The 19,097-nt window shown below is 42.1% G+C and overlaps 1 protein-coding gene and 1 pseudogene across 2 annotated transcripts in view; one reads left to right on the top strand and one right to left on the bottom strand.

Annotated features, from left to right (window-relative positions):
* The first annotated feature begins 8,599 nt into the window (after positions 1-8,599).
* The window catches only part of DERL1 (derlin 1), a 68,086-nt gene continuing 57,588 nt past the window's right edge, over positions 8,600-19,097 (top strand). Inside the window, exon 1 of one of the 2 annotated variants that reach the window (XM_032415943.1) lies at positions 8,600-9,002. In XM_032415943.1, coding sequence (XP_032271834.1) covers positions 8,850-9,002 — 153 coding nt within the window. In that variant the 5' untranslated portion in view covers positions 8,600-8,849. The remainder of the gene's footprint in view (positions 9,003-19,097) is intronic. The other variant, XM_032415944.1, reaches the window with a different exon arrangement.
* Positions 14,951-16,120, bottom strand: LOC116639509 (annotated as a pseudogene).

The raw sequence follows: 19,097 nt of genomic DNA, 5'->3' as shown, positions 1-19,097 counted from the left end.
TCCCACTTTGTCATTTACCTTTTGAGTTGGTGACTTTCTTTGTCATGCAAATATATTTTATTTTTACATAGTTCAATCTGTTCAGTCTGTTATTTTATTACATATGAATTTTGATGTCTTTTCTTTATTCAGAAATTTCCCAATAGTTGTCCGCTATTATGCATAATCACGTAACCAATGTCAGGCTCTGGTGGTGGTTGAGTTACAAATACAACACGTGGGTATTTGTCTGCATTTGTAACTCCTTGCTCACGTTACTAAGTCTAACTGCAAGCACCAGACTATTGCATTACATCTGTTAATCTAGTTGTGCCTGAGCATTTATATATTAAAATGCATATTACGGTATAAATTAATTTCCTTTTTATTTATCATTTATGACAATTAGGCATTACAGGTATTTTATTGGACCTATAACTCATGACCTATGGTTTTCATTTGGGGAGCAAATATTTGTTTTAAAAGAGGGCATTTGGTCTGACAGAGCTGAGCACCACTTCTCTGGGGGAAGCATGTTTCTAGTTAAGGGTCCAGCAAACATGTGTGCGGCCTTTGCTTTTCCAGTGCAGGGAACTCAATGAGGCTGAAACGTTATGACAAGGGGGAAAGTGGGAGGAATGAGTCACAGAAGAAGCCAGGGTTCAGATCATCTAGGACCTTGAAGGTCATGGTAAGAACTCCTCATCATACTTAGGATAAAATTTAATGGAGCTTTGAGCAAGGGAGTGGCAGGAGCTGATTTAGGCTCCTGTGTGAGAATCCAGAGGGCCCACTGGGAGGCAGGAGACCAATCAGGGGTCGACTGAGGAAGCCTAGGTACTAAGTGATAGCAGGTTGAGAGGTAGGGTAGTCCAGTGGAGATGTTGCAAAGTGGTTGGATTCTGGATATACTTCGAAGGTGGAGAGGCTTGGGTTCACTCATGAAATTTATTCAGTCTTGCATGAAGAGTTATACAACCCAGTTTCCACCTCAAGGAGCTTATCCTCTAGAGGAAGAGACTGCTACCACACACACACACACACACACACACACACAATTATTAAACAAGGTGCCGAGGGCAATGATGGTGATTTGTGTGGTGTTCTAGGGCTATAGAGGAAGTGGGGAAGCATTAAGCTAGGCAGGGAGATGCTGATGGGAAGTGGGGGGGAGTCAGGGACAATTTCTAAAATGAATAATTCATCCCTTCAACAAGTATTTCTTGAGCATCTACTATGTACTAGGCACAGTTGTAGGCACTGGGGATACGGAAGTGAACAAAACAAAGTTCTTACCCTTGTGGAACTCACAGCTAGAAGTCACAAACTGAGAGCTTCTTTTTTGGTGAAAGCAATCAATACTTGTTAGTGCACGTGAAACATAATTCATTGTAAACATATATTGTATGTTTACATACATACATATTGTAAAACAATATATAATCATAAGATTCTGGAAGGCCATTCCCTTGAGGCGTCTGAAATGTTTTCAGATGTAAAGAAAAGGGAAGAGGAGGGAGGGCTTTGGCTGGAGTGGGGGGAAGGGCAGGTAGAGCTGGACTGACTTTTCAAAGCAGACCCTGAATCAAAAAAATGAAGGCACCTGTCCTTATTTGTAATTCAAAATCAGAAACAACGCACAAAGTTAAACACATAGAAAAGAAAGTTTATTCTAGGTTGTCTCAATGGGAAATTCTAGATAAGTTCACAATCCTCTGCTTTGCTGGTGTGTTAAACCTGTTCATGGTTTACCAGGAGATGGTGAGGAGAAGTGGTCATCTGGTCTGTGGATGGACTGAGAGCCGGATGTGATCCCTACATGGAAATAGGAACTTGACTGGGTGCTCAGCTCAGCAGGAAGTGCTTGTCCATCAACTCGATGCAGATTGCCCTGAACTGGAATGAGAGTCGAGGGCCTTTAACTGTGAGCTAAGGGCTCTATGCAGAAGGGCTCTAGGTGAGGATGAAACCCCCTGGACACCGGACCAACATATCCCAACATATCCCAACAATCCTTAACAGTTGCTAATGACTGGACTTCAATCCAACTTCAGGCCTCGGTGAAAAGCAATGTGTCCATATGAAGTAAGTGGGCAGACCTAGTTTTTGTTGGGCCTGAAGCTTACACAGTTTTGGGAGGGGTGGTAGCTCTTAAAAAAAAAGGATATAAAATTATGAATAGAAAGTTAGGCAAGAGCCTTGGAAGAGCCCATATAAGTGAAGGCCTCTGTGGCCTAAATTTGATAAGCTTCACAATCAGGTGGTCTCTGGGAGTAACAGTCTTAAAGATGCTCACATCCTTTCATCTCAGAATCCCACTCCTGGAAATCTGTTCAATAGAATTATTGAGAGGCAGTGTGGTACAGTGGTCAAGAGCAGAAAGAGGGGCACCTGGATGACTCAGTTGGTAGAGCATGTGTCTTGATCTCGGGGTTGTAAGTTTGAGCTCCACGTTGGGTGTAGAGATTACTCAAAAATTAAATCTTAAAAAAAATCAGAACAAAATGCAAGGTCCTTTCAATAGCCTACAGTGTCCTACCTGATTCTAAGTACCTCCCCTTCTCTGCTCTATCTCTCCCTTCTCCCCGACATTCTCCACTCAGCCACATTGGTCTTCGTGCTGTGAGGCCTCCATGCCAGCCAGGCTCACTTCCCCTCAGGGCGTTTGCCAATCCGGCTACCTGAATGGCTCTTCCCCAGGTGTCCGCATTTCTTGCTCCTTATCTCCTTGAGATCTTTATTCAAGTATCCCTTGAGATCACAGTGGGGCCTTCCTGGACCAACCTGAATCTCCTTTGCTCTATTTATTTTTCCTGGTACTTATTAAGAGTTCATCCAGTATACATCTTACTTTTACCCTTTTCAATTGTCTTCCTGCCTCCTCTAGAACGTAAGCTCTAAGAGGGCAGAGATAGTCATCAATTTGGTTCACTGCCGTATCCACAATGCCTGGAAGAGTACCTGGTGATGTGGAAATGTTGGGGTTGGGAGCGAACAGTTAAGAAAGAATTTTTGAGGCACCTTTGGTGCAAAAAGGGTGGTTTTATTAAAGCACAGGGAGAGGACCCATGGGCACAAAATGCTGCAGTGGGGTTGCGAGGAGTGACTAATTATACGCTTTCAAGTTGGGAGGGTGTTAGGGATAGCATAAGTTTCTAAGGAATTTGGAAGCAAGGCTTCCAGGACCTGGAGGGGCTAGCTGTTGTTAGGAAAAGTTCATTTACTCCTGTCTAGTAAAACCTTAGTCATGAGACCCTTGGGCCATACGCTTGGAGGATGACTGTTAACATATATCTTTGGGGGTAGAGATAAAGGAAATTCCCAAAGGAATTTTTATATGTTAAAGGAGACTTATAGGATCCTGGAGGTTGGGCTAATATTAAGCTAAGGCTGCCTTCTGCCCTTAGCAAAGTATTAACATCGAGGCAGCTGAGTTCCTAGAGGAAGGTCACTCTGCTTGTATCAGGGACCTGTCAATGGGCTGTAAGTTTTTAGGAAATTTAATGTTTTTCTTTTGCCTTTGTTCTCCACATCACCTGGTACCTAACACATTGCTGTGGCCTGGTTTATCTCCCCAAAGTCTCCCCACAATGTTGAAATCCTAATGCCCAGTGTGATGGTATCCAGGATGAAGGGATTTTGGGAGGCTCCACCACAATGAATGAAGTTAATGCTCTCATAAGAGAGAACTGAAAGAGTTCTCTTGTCCTTTCTACCATGTGAGGATATGACGAGAAGTCTGCAAGATGGAAGGGGACCCTCACCAGAACCTGACCATGCTGGCGCCTTGGTCTTGAACTTCTAGCCTCCAGAACTGTGAGGAATAAATCTCTGTTGTTTGTAAACCACCCAGACTAGAGCACTTTGTTGGATGGCTGAATTAAAGAGTCTTATGTTTGCACTTGCTAGACAGCGGCGTTACTTCACTGAGGCTGTTTCTTCAATTATAAATAAAAATAAAAGTACCTCAAAGGGTCGAAGCATTCTTTTTTTTTTTTTTAAAGATTTTATTTATTTATTTTAGAGAGGGAGCACAGAAGGAGCCAGAGGGGCAGAAGGAGAGAAAGAGAATCTCAAGCAGACTCCATGCTGAGCGCAGAGCCTGATGGCAGGGCTTGATCCCAGGACCCTGAAATCATGACCTGAGCTGAAACCAAGAGTCAGATGCTTAACCAACTGCACCACCCAGGCACCCGAGGTTGAAGTGTTCTTGTGAAGACTTATTAAGACCATATCCATAAAGTGTCGAATTATTAATACTCAACACATATTATTAGTAAAAAGAAAAAGAAGCTAATTATTAGTATACAAAAACATACACATGAAGATGTTCAAGCTCTATTTAGTATTGCAAAACAGGCATCAGAAATAGGACAATGGTCAAAGGATTATGCTATACCACTAGTAGAATATTATTTAGTCATTAGAATGATAATTATGAATATGAAAGGGATTATTTTTTCCCAAATACTTCCTGCATAAACTCTGGTCCAGCCAGCCTGGTTTACTCATCCATAAAACATTGAGTGCCTCCCATGTGCTGGGCCTTTGTGTTAGTTACAAGAGTAAAACTAGTACCTATGAGATGTTTTGGAGTTTATAAAGAGCTTTTACATTTGTCACTGAAGTATATAGCAGAGTGGTTCAAAGATGGACTCAAGTCAGACAGACCTGGATTGGAATCACCACTTACAGTTATGAGACCTTGGATGAGTTAGATGATGTCTGTTTCTCAGTTTCTGTAACAATAATAATGATTTTGTACCTACCTGTGGGGGTTAGTGTGCCCATTAAGGAAACCTCAGGCCTGGAGCTTGGTAAATGGCAGGCTCTCAATTCAAACAGACAAACAACAAACAACTTTGATGTAGCGGCAGATGATTCTATTACTATTAGGGACTTGCCCCTGGTCACACAATCAGTGATGGTCACACAATCAGCAAAGGACAGCAGCAGAACTGGAATCCAGATTCATTCCTTTATGGTATGTAGAAGGCTGACTTTATTTAGTACACAAGACCACACACACACACGCACGCACACACGCACGCACATCAAAATAACAATGCAAAATGCTTTATATGGTGTTTAGTAACTGCCTTGTCCCCCAGCCCAGTGTTCCAAATCTTTAAAACTTCCTAGACTTATGACTAAAAATAAAGGACTGGTTCTGCCAAGCATGACAGAGATAAATTATTATTCTTGCCATAGCTTCACCTGCAAGATGGGGCTAATGAAATTGCCTACTAGTTAACGTAAGGATTAATTACATCTTTGCAATGTGCTTTGAATTTCTTGAAGATGCCACTTATGTGGCAGGCATCCATTAGGATGGTGTTCTTGCGTGACTGTTGTGACAGAAGATATTTGAGTCATCAGCTGCCTGTCTGTCAGCGTCACTCAGCAGTGCCAAGCTTCAAAGCTAGGCAATATTGTGCTCTTAATTGTTGGTCTCCCCCCAGTTTTTTTAAAGTCCCTTTTTTAGAGAAACAATTGGAAATATACTTCAATACAGCAGGAAAGACATAGTTAAGGTCATCTTTTCTACCTTTTCAATCTTTCTAAAGTTTTTGACATTGAACCTGTTCTTTTCTGAACAAACCTCCTTTCTACATAGTTTGAAAATTAATTTTAAAATACATAGTACATACAATTGGGACAAAATTTAAAAGGTATAAAAGAAGATGCAATAAAATATCTCCTTCCTACTTCTGTCTCCCAGCCTTTGAGTTTCCCGCCCCAGAGGTAACCGCCCTTCCAAGCAAATACTGTGTGTATGTTTGTGTGTGTGCTTTCTGTACAATTGTGTAATGGCATAGTGTGCACATTGTACTATATAACTCTGTGTCCTTATTGCTATGTTATTAGAGACCATTCCATTTTGGGGTGCAGGAAGTTACTGTTTTTAAATAAAGGTTGATAGTATTTGACCACATGATAAACCATAGTTTAATCAGTTTCTTATTGATGGATAATCAGCTATTTCCAACTCTTGCTATTTCAAAAAGTGTGGCAATGATTCTCCTTGTGCACTTAAAAAAAAGTTGGGAGTCTATCTAAAGCTTAAATTCCTAGAAATGCATTTCAGTATTGCCAAATTGCTTGCCAGAGAGGCTGTACCAATGTATATTTTCATCAATAATTCATGAGGATGCCTATTTCACCCACACTTCCACAATTTTTCCTAGAACTTAGCCTAATCATTGCCTGCATGTTTTTAAATGATGACTTGTGTTAATGGCAGTAACACAGGGACTTCCTTACAAGCTAAGCAATTAAATTCTAGAGCAAGCTGTTTGGGAGTCCTCTATTTAAGATAGCTAAGAATAAACCACCTTTTTATAGCCCAGAATAGTTTATCACAATATATAGTGGGGAAGTCCTCTATTTAAGATAGCTAAGAATAAGCCACTTTTTATAGCCCAGAATAGTTTATTACAATATATAGTGATTTTATAGAGAGAAACAGAAAAATCCTGAATGTCCATCTAGTCTGATGGTTCTCAAAGAATGGTCTGCAGATAACTTGGATCAGAATCACATGGTGGGAGGGGATAGGGTTTTGAAAATGCAGATTTCTATTTCTAAAAGTGATATGCTTTCATTGTAAAACATTTTGAAAAGAGAAGCAAAAAGAGAAGAGTAATAATGTTGATGCTTCTTTAAGGCCTAAACATGAATTTATCTCATTTGAATCTTCACAACAATCCTATGAATGCAGTACTATTATTCTCCCCTCTCCCATTTTACAGATGAAGAAACTGAGGCACAGAGAGATTATAATTTTTACATGATATTGCTAGTAAGTGGTATAGCCACAACTTAAACTTTAGTGTTTCTAAAGCCTAAGTCGAATTCCAGAGCACGCACTCTCTGAATTCTAGAGCACAACCTAGAAAAAAATACTGCAAATTGGAGTGTGTGTTGTTTTGGTTTTGGTGGATTTTTTTTTTTTTTTTTGCATCTGTAATTACAATTTCATCAGAGAAAGCTTCTTTAGCTTTCCACCTAAGCTAGATAACCCATTTTCTTTTATTGTACCTTGGATGCAATGGTAGTGGATACAAGAAGATAGGGAGATGCACAGAATGAATCTCAGGCAGTATCTTCAAATATTATGTTATTTATACAATGCTCTAGCTTTTATTGTATATCAAAATTATCTTATAAGGTTGTACTAATTTATATTCCCACCAGCTTTGTATGATGAGTTTCTTCATATATTCACTATGCTTGATATCCATTAGGTCCCTAAATGTTATATGTGTTTATCAGACTGTGCAATATTTAGTGCCTTTTTATTCTGTAAAAACTGTTTTTTGTTAATAAACATCAGGGATGTTGTGCTGAGAAATGTTCTCTAAAGTAATGCATTGTCGGACACACTTTGTTGCTTGAAATTTTATTGGTGTAGATGGAAAATCCCATGCTCCCCCGATGGATCTGAGCTATATGGGTCATTTTGACACATGATTTTCAATCTAGGTGCAAAGCTTTAGGTGAGGAGTTTTCAGACCCAACAGTCCACATTTATCCTAAATTTGAGATTTCAAAGGAAAGAGGGCCCTGGGTCTGTTTCTCAGCTCAGGCCCAGGTTTGATGTTAACACTTTTACACACAGCACTGCTTTGCTTTGAGCCCATCAAAACACTGCTTCATTTAAATTTTACCAAAATTTTACTTCACCCACTCTTTTGATTGATAAAATGGTCCAGGTTCCTTTGGAGTGCAGTGTCCCTTGCTGCAGCAAGTAAATAAAACTAACTCTGAGCTACAGGCGTGTTCCTAGTGGTCTTTATTGGATGGCTTAATAAAAAAAATTTTTTTTAGCGTAATCAAACTTAAACTGCAGGACCCACATCTGAAAATAACAGATGAAGTTCTACCTCCCTATCTTTTTACAGACTCTTTTAAGAACAAGATGGATTCTTATCACTTGTAATTTAAATCCTACTTGATTGTTAAGATCATTTCTACTTTCAGTCCCTCCAACATTCCAAGCTGGTTGGAGTGGCTGTTTTCTCGGCGTGGAAAACTCCCCAGTTCTTTGCTGTGGGGGTTGGGGGGTGGTTCAGCTCAAAGGTCACCTCATGCAAGAAGTTCTCCCTGACCATTCTCATCTAAAGTAGCCATCTTTCTCACACTCCCCTGCTCCCACCCCATCACTCTACCGAATCATCCTATTTTATATTCCTTATTTTTTTCACTCTCTGAAATTATCTCATTCACTTATTTAGCTGTTGTCTATCCCCATTAGGACGTAAACTCCAGGAGAGAAGGTACCACGACAGCTCTGATAGTCGCAGGATCCCCGGTGCCTAGAACCTTACCACGCACTTATTAAGTCCTCAACAAACATTTGTCGAATGAAAGAGCAAATGACGAACTACGTACTTTAATTTCCTTCTTCCTTCCCAAACACCGCTCGAGAAGACCCACCTGGATTACAAATCCGGCTTGAACTATGTACCAGGCGTTCAGCCTCGCCATTGGCTGGAGTATTTGCCGTTGCCCCTGGCAACCACTGTTTCCCACCAGTCGTGTCTTCTCCCCGCCTGGTCCCGCCCCCTACCGCCCCGCCCCCGGACGGCCGAGCTTCGGCCCAGTGGCAAAATCTGTGCTTGCCCTTTAAGCGGCGGGACTTCTGGTCAACGTCTTCCGCTGGCCGCCGGAAGGGGAAGTTTCGCCTTCGAACGCTGCCTCGCTCGTCCGAATTCGGTGGCGCCACGTCCGCCCATCTCCGCCTTCTTATCCGCGGCTTGGGCGGCTTCCGCCTCGACACCTTCCACTCGCGGAGCGGGCCGTGTCGTGAGGGGCCAGGGACGGGGAGTCGGGCGGCTGTGCGCAATCTGGCCACTTAAAAGGCGAAGATGTCGGATATCGGGGACTGGTTCAGGAGCATCCCGGCCATCACGCGCTATTGGTTCGCCGCCACTGTCGCGGTGCCCTTGGTCGGCAAACTCGGTCTCATCAGCCCGGCCTACTTCTTTCTCTGGCCCGAAGCCTTCCTCTATCGCTTCCAGGTACTGACCAGGGACGAGGGGAGTGCAGACTGCAGGTCCCAGGAGGCCTGGCGGCGGCGGAGCGTAGACCAGCATGTTGCGGGCGCGCGGTGCCTGGTGGGATTTGTAGTGCGACCGCTCCAGCGGTTTAGGGCGGGTCCTGTGGTCTGGGGGCGGGGTGGAGGCGAAGGGGTCTGGAGCTAGGGCCAGGATGGCTGGAGAAGTGGGTTTGGCCTGGGTAGGAAGGGACTGATTTCGCCCTCTAAGATTATGCTCCCCGCCCTCTGCATTCAGAGAAGGAGGCAGAGGGAAGGTAATTCTGTGATAGTTGTTCATCTTTTGGACGCCGGTGATTAGCAGCTTGGGTCCACCCGGAGCAGCTGCCCTCTGACCTTGCTCTGCCACCCACGTGGGTGCCATGTGGTTGTCAACTTACTCAACATCCAGTTTTTTTTGTGTTAATAGAGGTTTTTTTTTTTTTTTCTTTGTGGGAGTGGTTTGAGGTCAGATGCAAAGAGCTGTTTGCGTTTCACCCAGTCCCGACCTGGTATCTGGTAGTAGTTAAATGTATGAAAGACTGAGTAAAGAGTAAATTGGTCCAGAAATAGAAGGCCTGCTTATTTGTTTAAACATGAATACTGTCCAGAGTATTTCTGGCAAGAGAGTATTAGTTTCCCAGAGATGATCTTTATTCACTGGATTCTATGATTTAGATTTTTAATCAGTGGCAGGTCAGATACTAAGATCTGACATTAATTTGAGCACATTAGTTGACATGTGGATAACACTGTCTTGTCTTCCCCCTCTTTACTGGCTGTTTCTTAGTCTCTTTTGCTGGTTCTTCATCTTCCTGACCTTTAAATGTGATATGCCCCAGGGATCAGTTATAGGACCTTTTCTCTATACTCTCCCCAGCTGTAGGTGATCTCATTTAGCTCCATGGCGTTAAATACTTTATACACTGAAGACTCTCACATGCAAATATACATATTTTCAGTCCAGATTTGTCTCCTGATTTCCAGCTGTCTGTTTGGAATTGTCACTCGGATGACTAATAGGCATCTCAAATTTAAAATGTCCCAAACCGGATACCCTTTTTCCTTTGCCCTAGAAGTACATGGCAATTCCATTATTGCAGGAGCTCATACTAGTAGTCATAGAATCATCTTTGACTTCTCTTTCTCCCACATCCCACAATTTGCCAGCTAATTGTTTGCTGTATTTTAGACATATATCCAGAGTACAGGTCCCTTTTCATTCTCCATTGCAAGCCATTATCATTCCAGCCCAGTTCTTTTCTGTCTTTTCTCTAGACAGCTGGAATGATCCTTTTAAAACAGAAACCAAGTCCATCCATCCTCTGCCCCGAACCTTCCAATGTCTTCTCAACTCAGATAGGTAAAATCCAAGTCTTTTCAGTGGCCTGCAAGGCCCCCTATGGCTGCTCTGACTTTGTCTCCTACCACTTTCCATCTTCCTTGCACCTTAGGCTCCACAATGGAATTTTTGTTATTCCTTCAGCAGCCACCTCTCTCTCCTCAGGTCGTTAGCGCATGTTGTTTCTCTGAGGAAGATAACCAGGATTACTTCCTTACCTTCTTCAAATCTCTTCCCCAGGGCCGCCTTATTGGCAAGGCTTTACGGCCCTACATAAAATAGTACCCCTCCTTCACTCCGTCTCCCTTATCCTTAATTTTACTTGCTACGTATCACCTGTTGGCATCTGTTAGTTGGCTTCCCTTCAGAAAATCAGGCTCCATGAGAGCCAGATCCCTGACTTGCTTACTACTGTCTTTGTTACCTAGAATATGCCTGGCACATCGCAGGTGCTTTCACGTTGGTTGATTGCATGGAAATAATTGGCACTTACTAGTGTTGGGCACTGGAGTCACAATAGTGAATAGGACAGAAAGTCCCAGCTCCCATGAAGAAAGGGAGAGAGAGGCGTGTGATAGATAGTGACTTAACATTTGATAGAGTGTTCCAGAAAGGCTTCAAAGAAGATATCTGAACTGAAACCTGAATGTCGAGGAGCCAGCTTTGGGAAGATCTGGCTCAGGGGACAACTTTCCAAGAAGAAGAAATAGTTAAGTGGAAGGCTGAGAGGCAGGGGCTAGAAACAGAAGGAAGAGTGGATAGCGTAGTCCAGAGTCAGCTATAGGGATGAGGATTGGTAGATGAGGACAGAAGTAACGAGGGGTGAGTACGTAAAGCAGAGATGGAAAGTAGTCTGGGCCTGGATCGTACAGGGCTTCGTGGTTTGAACTTTATCTTGAAGAGACCAGGAAGGCTCTGGAGCATTTTGAACAGAGGACTGACAAGATTGCTTTGACCACTCTGTGGGATGGACTTGATACATGCAATGGGGGAGAGGGAGGAATCAAGTTAGAAGGCAAGAGAGATGGTGTTTTGGGCCAGGGTGGCCACGAAGATAGAAGTGGATGGATTTGGGAGTTGAGTGGCCAAGGTTGCTGCTGAATGGATGTGAAAGGGGGGTGGCTGAAGGCAGCGGCAGTCAGAGATGTCACTCTTTGTACAGTGGATGGTGGAGCCCTTTACCAAGATGGGAAATGTTTAGGAAGGCGTAGGTTTGGGGGCGGGGGAGGGTGTGGATAAAGAGTTCTGTTTTGGCCATGTTAAGTCTAGAGATGCCTCTTAGGCATCCAAGTGCAGAAGTTAAATAGGCAGTTGGATGTCAGAATAGGATTTGGGCCCGCAGTCAGAATTGCACACTGTTTTCTATTTATTTGCTTTGGTAATTACTTGTGACCTAGTGAATGTTGTGCATTTTGTGCCTGGTGAGTGGCATGCTGGGTAATGCGTGTACATGAGGAGCAGTGGTTGTAAATCCTTTCGTGAGAAGGATCTGGTCAAAACTGGCTCTTTGACCCTCCTTGCAACATCTTGCTCACTTGTGTAGTCAGACGAGTAAAATAAGAAAGCCTTTCTAAGAGACTCCAGGTAAATATTGACAGCGGTGATGTGATTATTAGGATCATCATTCATGTGCCAGCTCCCATGCTTCTCCCATCTTCTTCACGTTGTTTCGTCTGGGCTTATCCCAAGACCAGGGAGATTGTCCACATGTGAAAGGGCCAATGTCTGTATCTTCTTTCTGCTCCTCTGGCTCCTACCCATTCTGGACACATTGAGCTTTCAGACCCACCTGGAGGAACTCATTTGCAAATGAAGCAGTGGAAGGAAAAACTGCATCTGAGAGATAGATGTGTGACAAACAGCGTGTGATGTGCTTTCTGCTAGAGGCTCATCTTTTCCTTAGAAGCTGAGTCTTGAACAGCTTAAAAAAAATTGGGGATGATTGATTTAGAATTGTGGATTCACGTTGGAAGTGATGAGAGTCACTTCTCCTTATCTTTCGGTCTCGTCTGAGTACTTGTTGGTTTGGAACTGCAAAATTTAAAATGTTATTTTCTTGGTTTGGGTAGGGGTGTTAAGACTCACTATGCTGTTGTCCAAAATTCCTAGTCCCTCACATTTCACACTCATCCATCAAGTAGTTCATAATGATGCAATGTCTTCGTGTGGGTCCTTCATCAGTTAGGAGAGAGGTGGTAATTTCTTGCAGCCCCGGTGGTTTCTGAGATGATGTCTCCTGGGGCCGCTGGTGTCTTTGGACAGAATAAGCTCGCCCCCTTACATGTGTATTGTACTTCTGTGTTAGCTCATTCAGCTCCCACAGGCATCCCGAGACAAGTATCACTGCAGTGGGTAGACAGCTGCAGATACGGTTTCTACTTCCGTGAGTCAAAGATAGTTCTGAGCTGTCTCGTTCAACTCCTTCGCATAGTATCTACCAAAATACACAGTTCAGTGTTTAGCAAACATTCTCGAGGGTGATTTCTTCCAAGTCAGTTATCTACTTTCCCTTAAAAGAGAAAGACCATGGGATTTCAAGTCATTGAGTCATGGTTCCCCAGGCCTGGCTCAGACCCTTACTAGTTCTCTGCCCTTAGGCAAGTTACTTATTCTTTCTGAGGCTCAATTTTGTTAGCTAAGAATGGGGATAGTTTAATACCATACGAACTCTGATCTAACTCCATTGATTATAAGATGCTTCATCAACTAAATACAACTTTTTGGAGGGATGGGAGAGTAGAAATTCCATTAAATGAACATGTTGATTGTAAGCCACATCCTAGTTTTAGAAACACAAAAACAAGTATCCTCAAATTGAGGAGGTATGTTCTCTACTTCATGCCGCTGTTATGTAAAATTCATAGAAAAATGCGAAGTGCCCAGTAAATAGTCTGGTAAATAATCTATTCAAAAATAGTGCCCATTTTTATTTACTAGCCAATAATTCCTGCTATTATTGCTTTTTCTCTGCGGGCAGGAAGATTCTAATTTCAATTTGTAACCGAAATTGAAATGTAACTGCTGGATTCTTATCCCATAGTTTGCCCCCTTAAAAGCATCCTGACCTTAGGTGAGAAGAGATGAACTCTCAATTTCAAAGATTTGTTTTCAGGAATCATGAGATGGCACCAGCCACATCTGTGATTTGGGCCTTGTGCTTATATTTTCCAAGCTTTTGCTTATGTTATCACCTTTAACCCTGATGACAGCAACACTAGCAGATTGATTTAAGAGTGTATTGGGGATGGCTGAGTAATATTCCATTATATATACATACACCGCATCTTCTTTATCCATGTGTTGATGGGCTTCTGGGCTCTTTCCATAGTTTGGCTTTGTGAACATTGCTGCTGTAAACATTGGGGTGCAGGTGCCCCTTCAGATCACTACATTTGTGTCTTTGGGGTAAATACCTTAAGGAGGGCACGAGATGTAATGAGCACTGGGTGTTATATAAGACTGATGAATCACTGACCTCTACCTCTGAAACTAATAATACACTATATGATAATTAATTGAATTAAATAATAAAGTTTTTAAAAAAAAGTGTAGTGGGGAAGAGAGACCTATTACACATATAACCCAGAAGGGACATGAACTTGGTCTATAGGCTGAGCATAGAAGTAGCCTCAGGGTTTGGATTAGAGCTTTAGTGGCTAGGGTTTTGGTATGTACAGCTCTAAAAGCTTTCCTTAACAGTCCTGTCCACTTCAGACAGCTGTGCTGTGGCCTGTAGATAAGGTTGCCATTAGATCATAGCTTTAACTTTTTATGGAATTATAGCATACAGGCAGTAAAGTGTATGTATTATATATTTATAAATTTTTAAAAACTGAATACCTGTATATGACCAGCACCCAGATCAAGACGGAGAACATTACCAATATCCCCCAAACCTTCCTACGGCTCCCTTCTGATAACTACCCCCTCCAAGGGTAACTACTTTCTTGCCTTTTAGTATCATAGATTATTTTTGCCATTTTTTTTTTTTTTTTTTTACTTTACGTAAATGAAATCTCACAGTATGTACTCTTCTGTGTCTGGTCTCTTTTTTACAGTGTGTATGAGTCACCCGTATTGTTGCACATGGTTATAGATTACCATAGACCACCATCTGTTTACCCATTCTACTGATGATGGGCCTTTTGGATAGTTTCCAGTTTTGGCCATAATGAATAGTGTTGTGAACATTCTAGTACATGTCTTGGTGAACCCAGGTATACGTTTCTGTTGAGTACATATCTAGGAGTAGAATGAATGGCTGCTGCTGCTTCTTTTTTTTTAATGCAATAATCACTGACATTTACTGAAAAATACTCAAATTGTGTCATGGACTATTCGATTTCATACCATCTTATCAGGCTTGTTTTGACGATTAGACAACGTATTTTATTTTATTTATTTTTTTTTTTTAAAGATTTTATTTATTTATTTGATAGAGACACAGCGAGAGAGGGAACACAATCAGGGGGAGTGGGAGAGAGAGAAGCAGGCTTCCTGCTGAGCGGGGAGCCCGATGTGGGGCTCGATCCCAGGACGCTGGGATCATGACCTGAGCCGAAGGCAGACGCTTAACGACTGAGCCACCCAGGCGCCCCTAGACAACGTATTTTAAAGAGGGAGCAAGGAAGGCACCAAATGGTTATGTACTGTGCCCAGCTCATACAGATAGTTAACTGGTGGAATCAGGATTCGAACCCCACTAAGAATTACTCCACACTATGTGGCCTTGCAATAAAACTTCCTTTCCTCACAGATTTGAAACACTACTTTGATAATACACCAACTTGCCATAAATATATCGGTCTGTTTATGGACTTTCTGTTCTATTTCAGTGATCTATTTGTCTATGCTTATACTACCTTGTGATTATTTAAAATATCTGATCCTATTATGCACCTTAATTAAAATTTTAATAAGCTCCTGTTGACCTCACAATCAAGTCCAAACCCTTTAGCATGTCATATAAGGCCCCCTGCCAGCCACCTCCTACTCCGGAGCCTCAGATGTGGGTACAGATCTCTTTCCCCTATGTTCTAGTTAGAATAACCTTCTGGTAGATGTCTGACAGGCCAAGCAGTCATTCCATGTAACATCCATGTCTCCGTGCTTTTGTTTGTATGCTTCCTATGCCTCATTTTCTTTACTTCATATATTGGGCAAGCACCGATGATTAGAAATGTACGTGATGGGAACTCCAGGGATCTTCAGGATCCTTTGTTTAAGGTCTGGGTCAACTGTGGCCACAATGTAACGCTTGTGCTGAGTTACTCTCTGTACTAAGCAGTCCTCTGCATAGGCTCCTTTGTGTGTGTATGGTAATCGTTCAAATCTTGGATCGTTGGCAATCCTTAGAGCCACGCGATGCTTTTACCCCAGTTTCACAGTTATACAAGGGATACACTTGGCATACAGACAGTCCATCATTGACTGTACCAAGTCAAGTTTGGCTTGAATGGAAAAGTTAAAGTTGGTATCAACCAGGATGTGGTAAGGTGGGTCCAGCTGTGTGTTATATTGGAAGAAGAAGCAGGAAGGATGTTGGGGGACTTCTCTTTCCTTGAGTGAACAGGGATCTTTCTTTTCTTTCTTTTTAGGTTTTAATCTATCCTTCTCTTTAAGCCTCTGGTCTTGGAGACTAAGCGTTCACTACATGGTCTCATACTTCCTTGCTTTCTTTTGCTTCCCCTTGTTCACGCCCCACTCTTGTTTCTGGAATGGATGGCTTCTAATAGCTCTTTTAAAGTCCACAATTGAACCTGAGTGCCTTTCGTTTGTTTGTCTTGCCTACCTAGCATGTCCAAAAAAAAAAAAAAAAAAAAGCCCACACTTAGCTAACATCAGCATTTGGCACATGGGTGCTCCCCCTCTTTCTTGTTTGGTGACCTGTGTAGAGTTTCTTAACTCCAAATCAATCAGCTCATACTGTTTCAGGAAAAATCTTTGTTTTTGGTACTTTAAAAACCCCACTTTAGACTCTGGGTAGCATTTGTAATGATTTCAGTAGCAGATTGTTTGGGAGATTTTTTAGTTCAAGGACGGCTGCAGCCCACTCTCTCAACAGAAGTTTTTGGACTAGTAACTAAAGAGCAATGTCTTCTCCCTTTCTTAAAGCCTTATATGCCACTGAAGATGTGGGCTTCTTGCTTTGAAGTGAGGAGCTCTGGGCAAATCACCTAAACTGTCATGAGGGCCCAGCTTTCATCATGAAAAAGTTGGGGTGCCATGGGGTGAAAACGAGCTGCTCCCCTCCCCTCTTCTGCCTACAGGCCCTGTGCTCTTGGTGCTGCACCTGGCTGCCCATGATGGGATCTGTGAAGGCTTTCCAGGGTTGAAAAATGGGCCTCCACCCTCTCCCACGCCCTGAAAAGCAAGCCATTTTCTTATCCTAACTATTTACATATCAGAGGAAAGGAGGGGATTTAGCTAGGCACCTTCAGTGGGGATTTCAGAAGTGTATTACATTGTGTTTTTCTCAAGAGATCAGCTCTCTCCTGGTGTTTTTAAATTATAATTTTAAAGTAATACAAAAATAATATTAAGTCTCTTAGATCAGTGAAAGCCAAGTATAACTCAAGGGTGAGCTTAATGAACGGGGAAAAGAAGTAAGATATTTTGACAGACACTGATTTCCAAAGCACAGGTGCACACAGTGGCTAAAAATAGTGCCATGTCGTCAGTGTTAGTGAAAGATGTAGTCGGAAAAAACCAGGGTTTCATTTCCAAAATCAGGCTCTGAGTAACTTACAGGAATATGGAGGTAGCTTAAAATGGGAATTCGTAAAAACCACGTCAGTGTGTGTCTCCTAAAAGATTATAATAATCATACAGCCACACATACCCTTTTGTTTTGTTTTGTTTTTTTTAACAAAGGACCTTTTTAATCCACTTTCTTAATTCCTACCTTTTACAAAATCTGGAAATAAGGAAGGTGGAGTCAGGGGGCAGACGTCATTGGGTAGATGAAGACACCAACGCAAAGGTCTAGACTTTTCCAAGGCCCCAGGGCTATGTAAGGGCCAAGGCCAGGGCTTGCTTGCTTCTGGTTTTTGCTCAGTGCTTTTCATAAGCAGGGAGAATCAGGCTTATGCAAGTATAGTAGTACTTAAAATGTTTACTACTTGTAATTATTCCTCATAATAATGATATCACTTGTGAGAGACATTGTAAAAAAACTAAGGGTTTTGTGTCATAAACTCTGGAGTCAAGCTGTCTGGGATAAAATTCTAGCTCCACCACTTACTAGCTATTATTTAACCTTTTCTCATTCTGTTTCTTCAACTGTAAAATCTATCTCCTGAGTCATTGCATGTAAATGACTAGAGGAGCACACTTTTTTTTTTTAACCACTAATCAAAATAGGGCACGTATTAGTAGATCATTCCCCTTTTATGGATGGATGTTGAGGCTCAGGAGTGAGAGCTCGTAAGCCAGGACTTACAGCCACGCCTTCTCAAATCACTTCCAGTGTTCTTTCTATTAAACTCTACTGTATCTATGATGAAGTTGTGAATGAATCAAAATGAGTTTCAACCTATTTTGTTTTACTGGTTTAATACGGGGTTCTTGGAAAGTCACTCTTGGGTATCCCACAAAGTGCGTTTTCTTCCAAAGGGAATTGGGCTGTGAGGGTTACATTCCTGCACTTGGAGAATGTAACTGGGCAGCTCCGTGTCTGGCCAGGCGCCACAGCTAATGTCCTCTGTTCCAGCCACACCCAGATTGTCAGCAGTACCTGTTCGTTCATTGTGCTCTTGCAGTTCTTTCGGACTTTGTATTCGTTTTTCCGAGACCACATTTCCCCTCCCTTGGGACCACTCTTTTGCTTCTTTGGACAACCCGCTACTGGAGAGCTCCCTGATGCTGGGGCCATGTCCTTGACGCTGGGGTAGTAAGGCCAAAGCCAGCAGCATGCTGGTATTTCCTGTGGTCTAGGAAGGTCATCTACTTCAACCACTGTTACTTAACATCGTTCTGGGAGTACTAGCCAGTGAATTAGACAAGAATGGAATAAGATTCAAAATCTTATTCACAGATGGAGTTGTATACTTAGAAAGCCCAAGAGGCTCAGTTTTCCAATATTACAAACAATAAGGTAACTCAGCTAATATCACAAACAATAAGATAATTCAGCTTTGGTGGTTGGGTATATACAAAACTAATAAAAGCTATGAAAGACTTCTTCCTGGTTGGGAATTGTATCACACTGGTATCATAAAGATGCCGGTTCTAGTTCTTTTAGGAAAATAAAATTTCGAGACCAGCCAAGAAAATTAAGACAAACGTGGAAGAAAAATCGGAGAGGGATTATTTAATCATGTAACTTTACCAGATATTGTAACATACTATAAGACTAGAAATTAAAATAGTTTGATATTGATATAGGAATTCAATTCCAAACAGGATAGCACTTTAATATAATAAGAGACTTTACTACAAAAGGAAATACATGAGGAAAGTAGCTTTTCACATCAATGGAGAAAGTATGGGTTACTCTGTAAATGGGATTGGGAAAGCTGAGGGACCATCTAGAAAAAGAAATCAGATCTCTTCCTCACTCCTGAGATGAACGGGGAATGTGTTACAGTGAAACTGTGAACACTTTAATATTCTTAGAGTGGAGAAGTAGCTTGTGAGCAGGATACATGATGGATACATTTGCCTCCATTAAAGGAACACTTCTACATGTCAAAATATGGCAAGAATACCATCAAAGCATAGATCTAATGACAGACCAGA

This window comes from Phoca vitulina, unplaced genomic scaffold (assembly GCF_004348235.1).
Source record: "Phoca vitulina isolate PV1807 unplaced genomic scaffold, GSC_HSeal_1.0 scaffold18, whole genome shotgun sequence".
Classification (NCBI taxonomy): Eukaryota; Metazoa; Chordata; class Mammalia; order Carnivora; family Phocidae; genus Phoca; species Phoca vitulina.
This window is presented reverse-complemented; position numbering and strand designations above follow the sequence as displayed.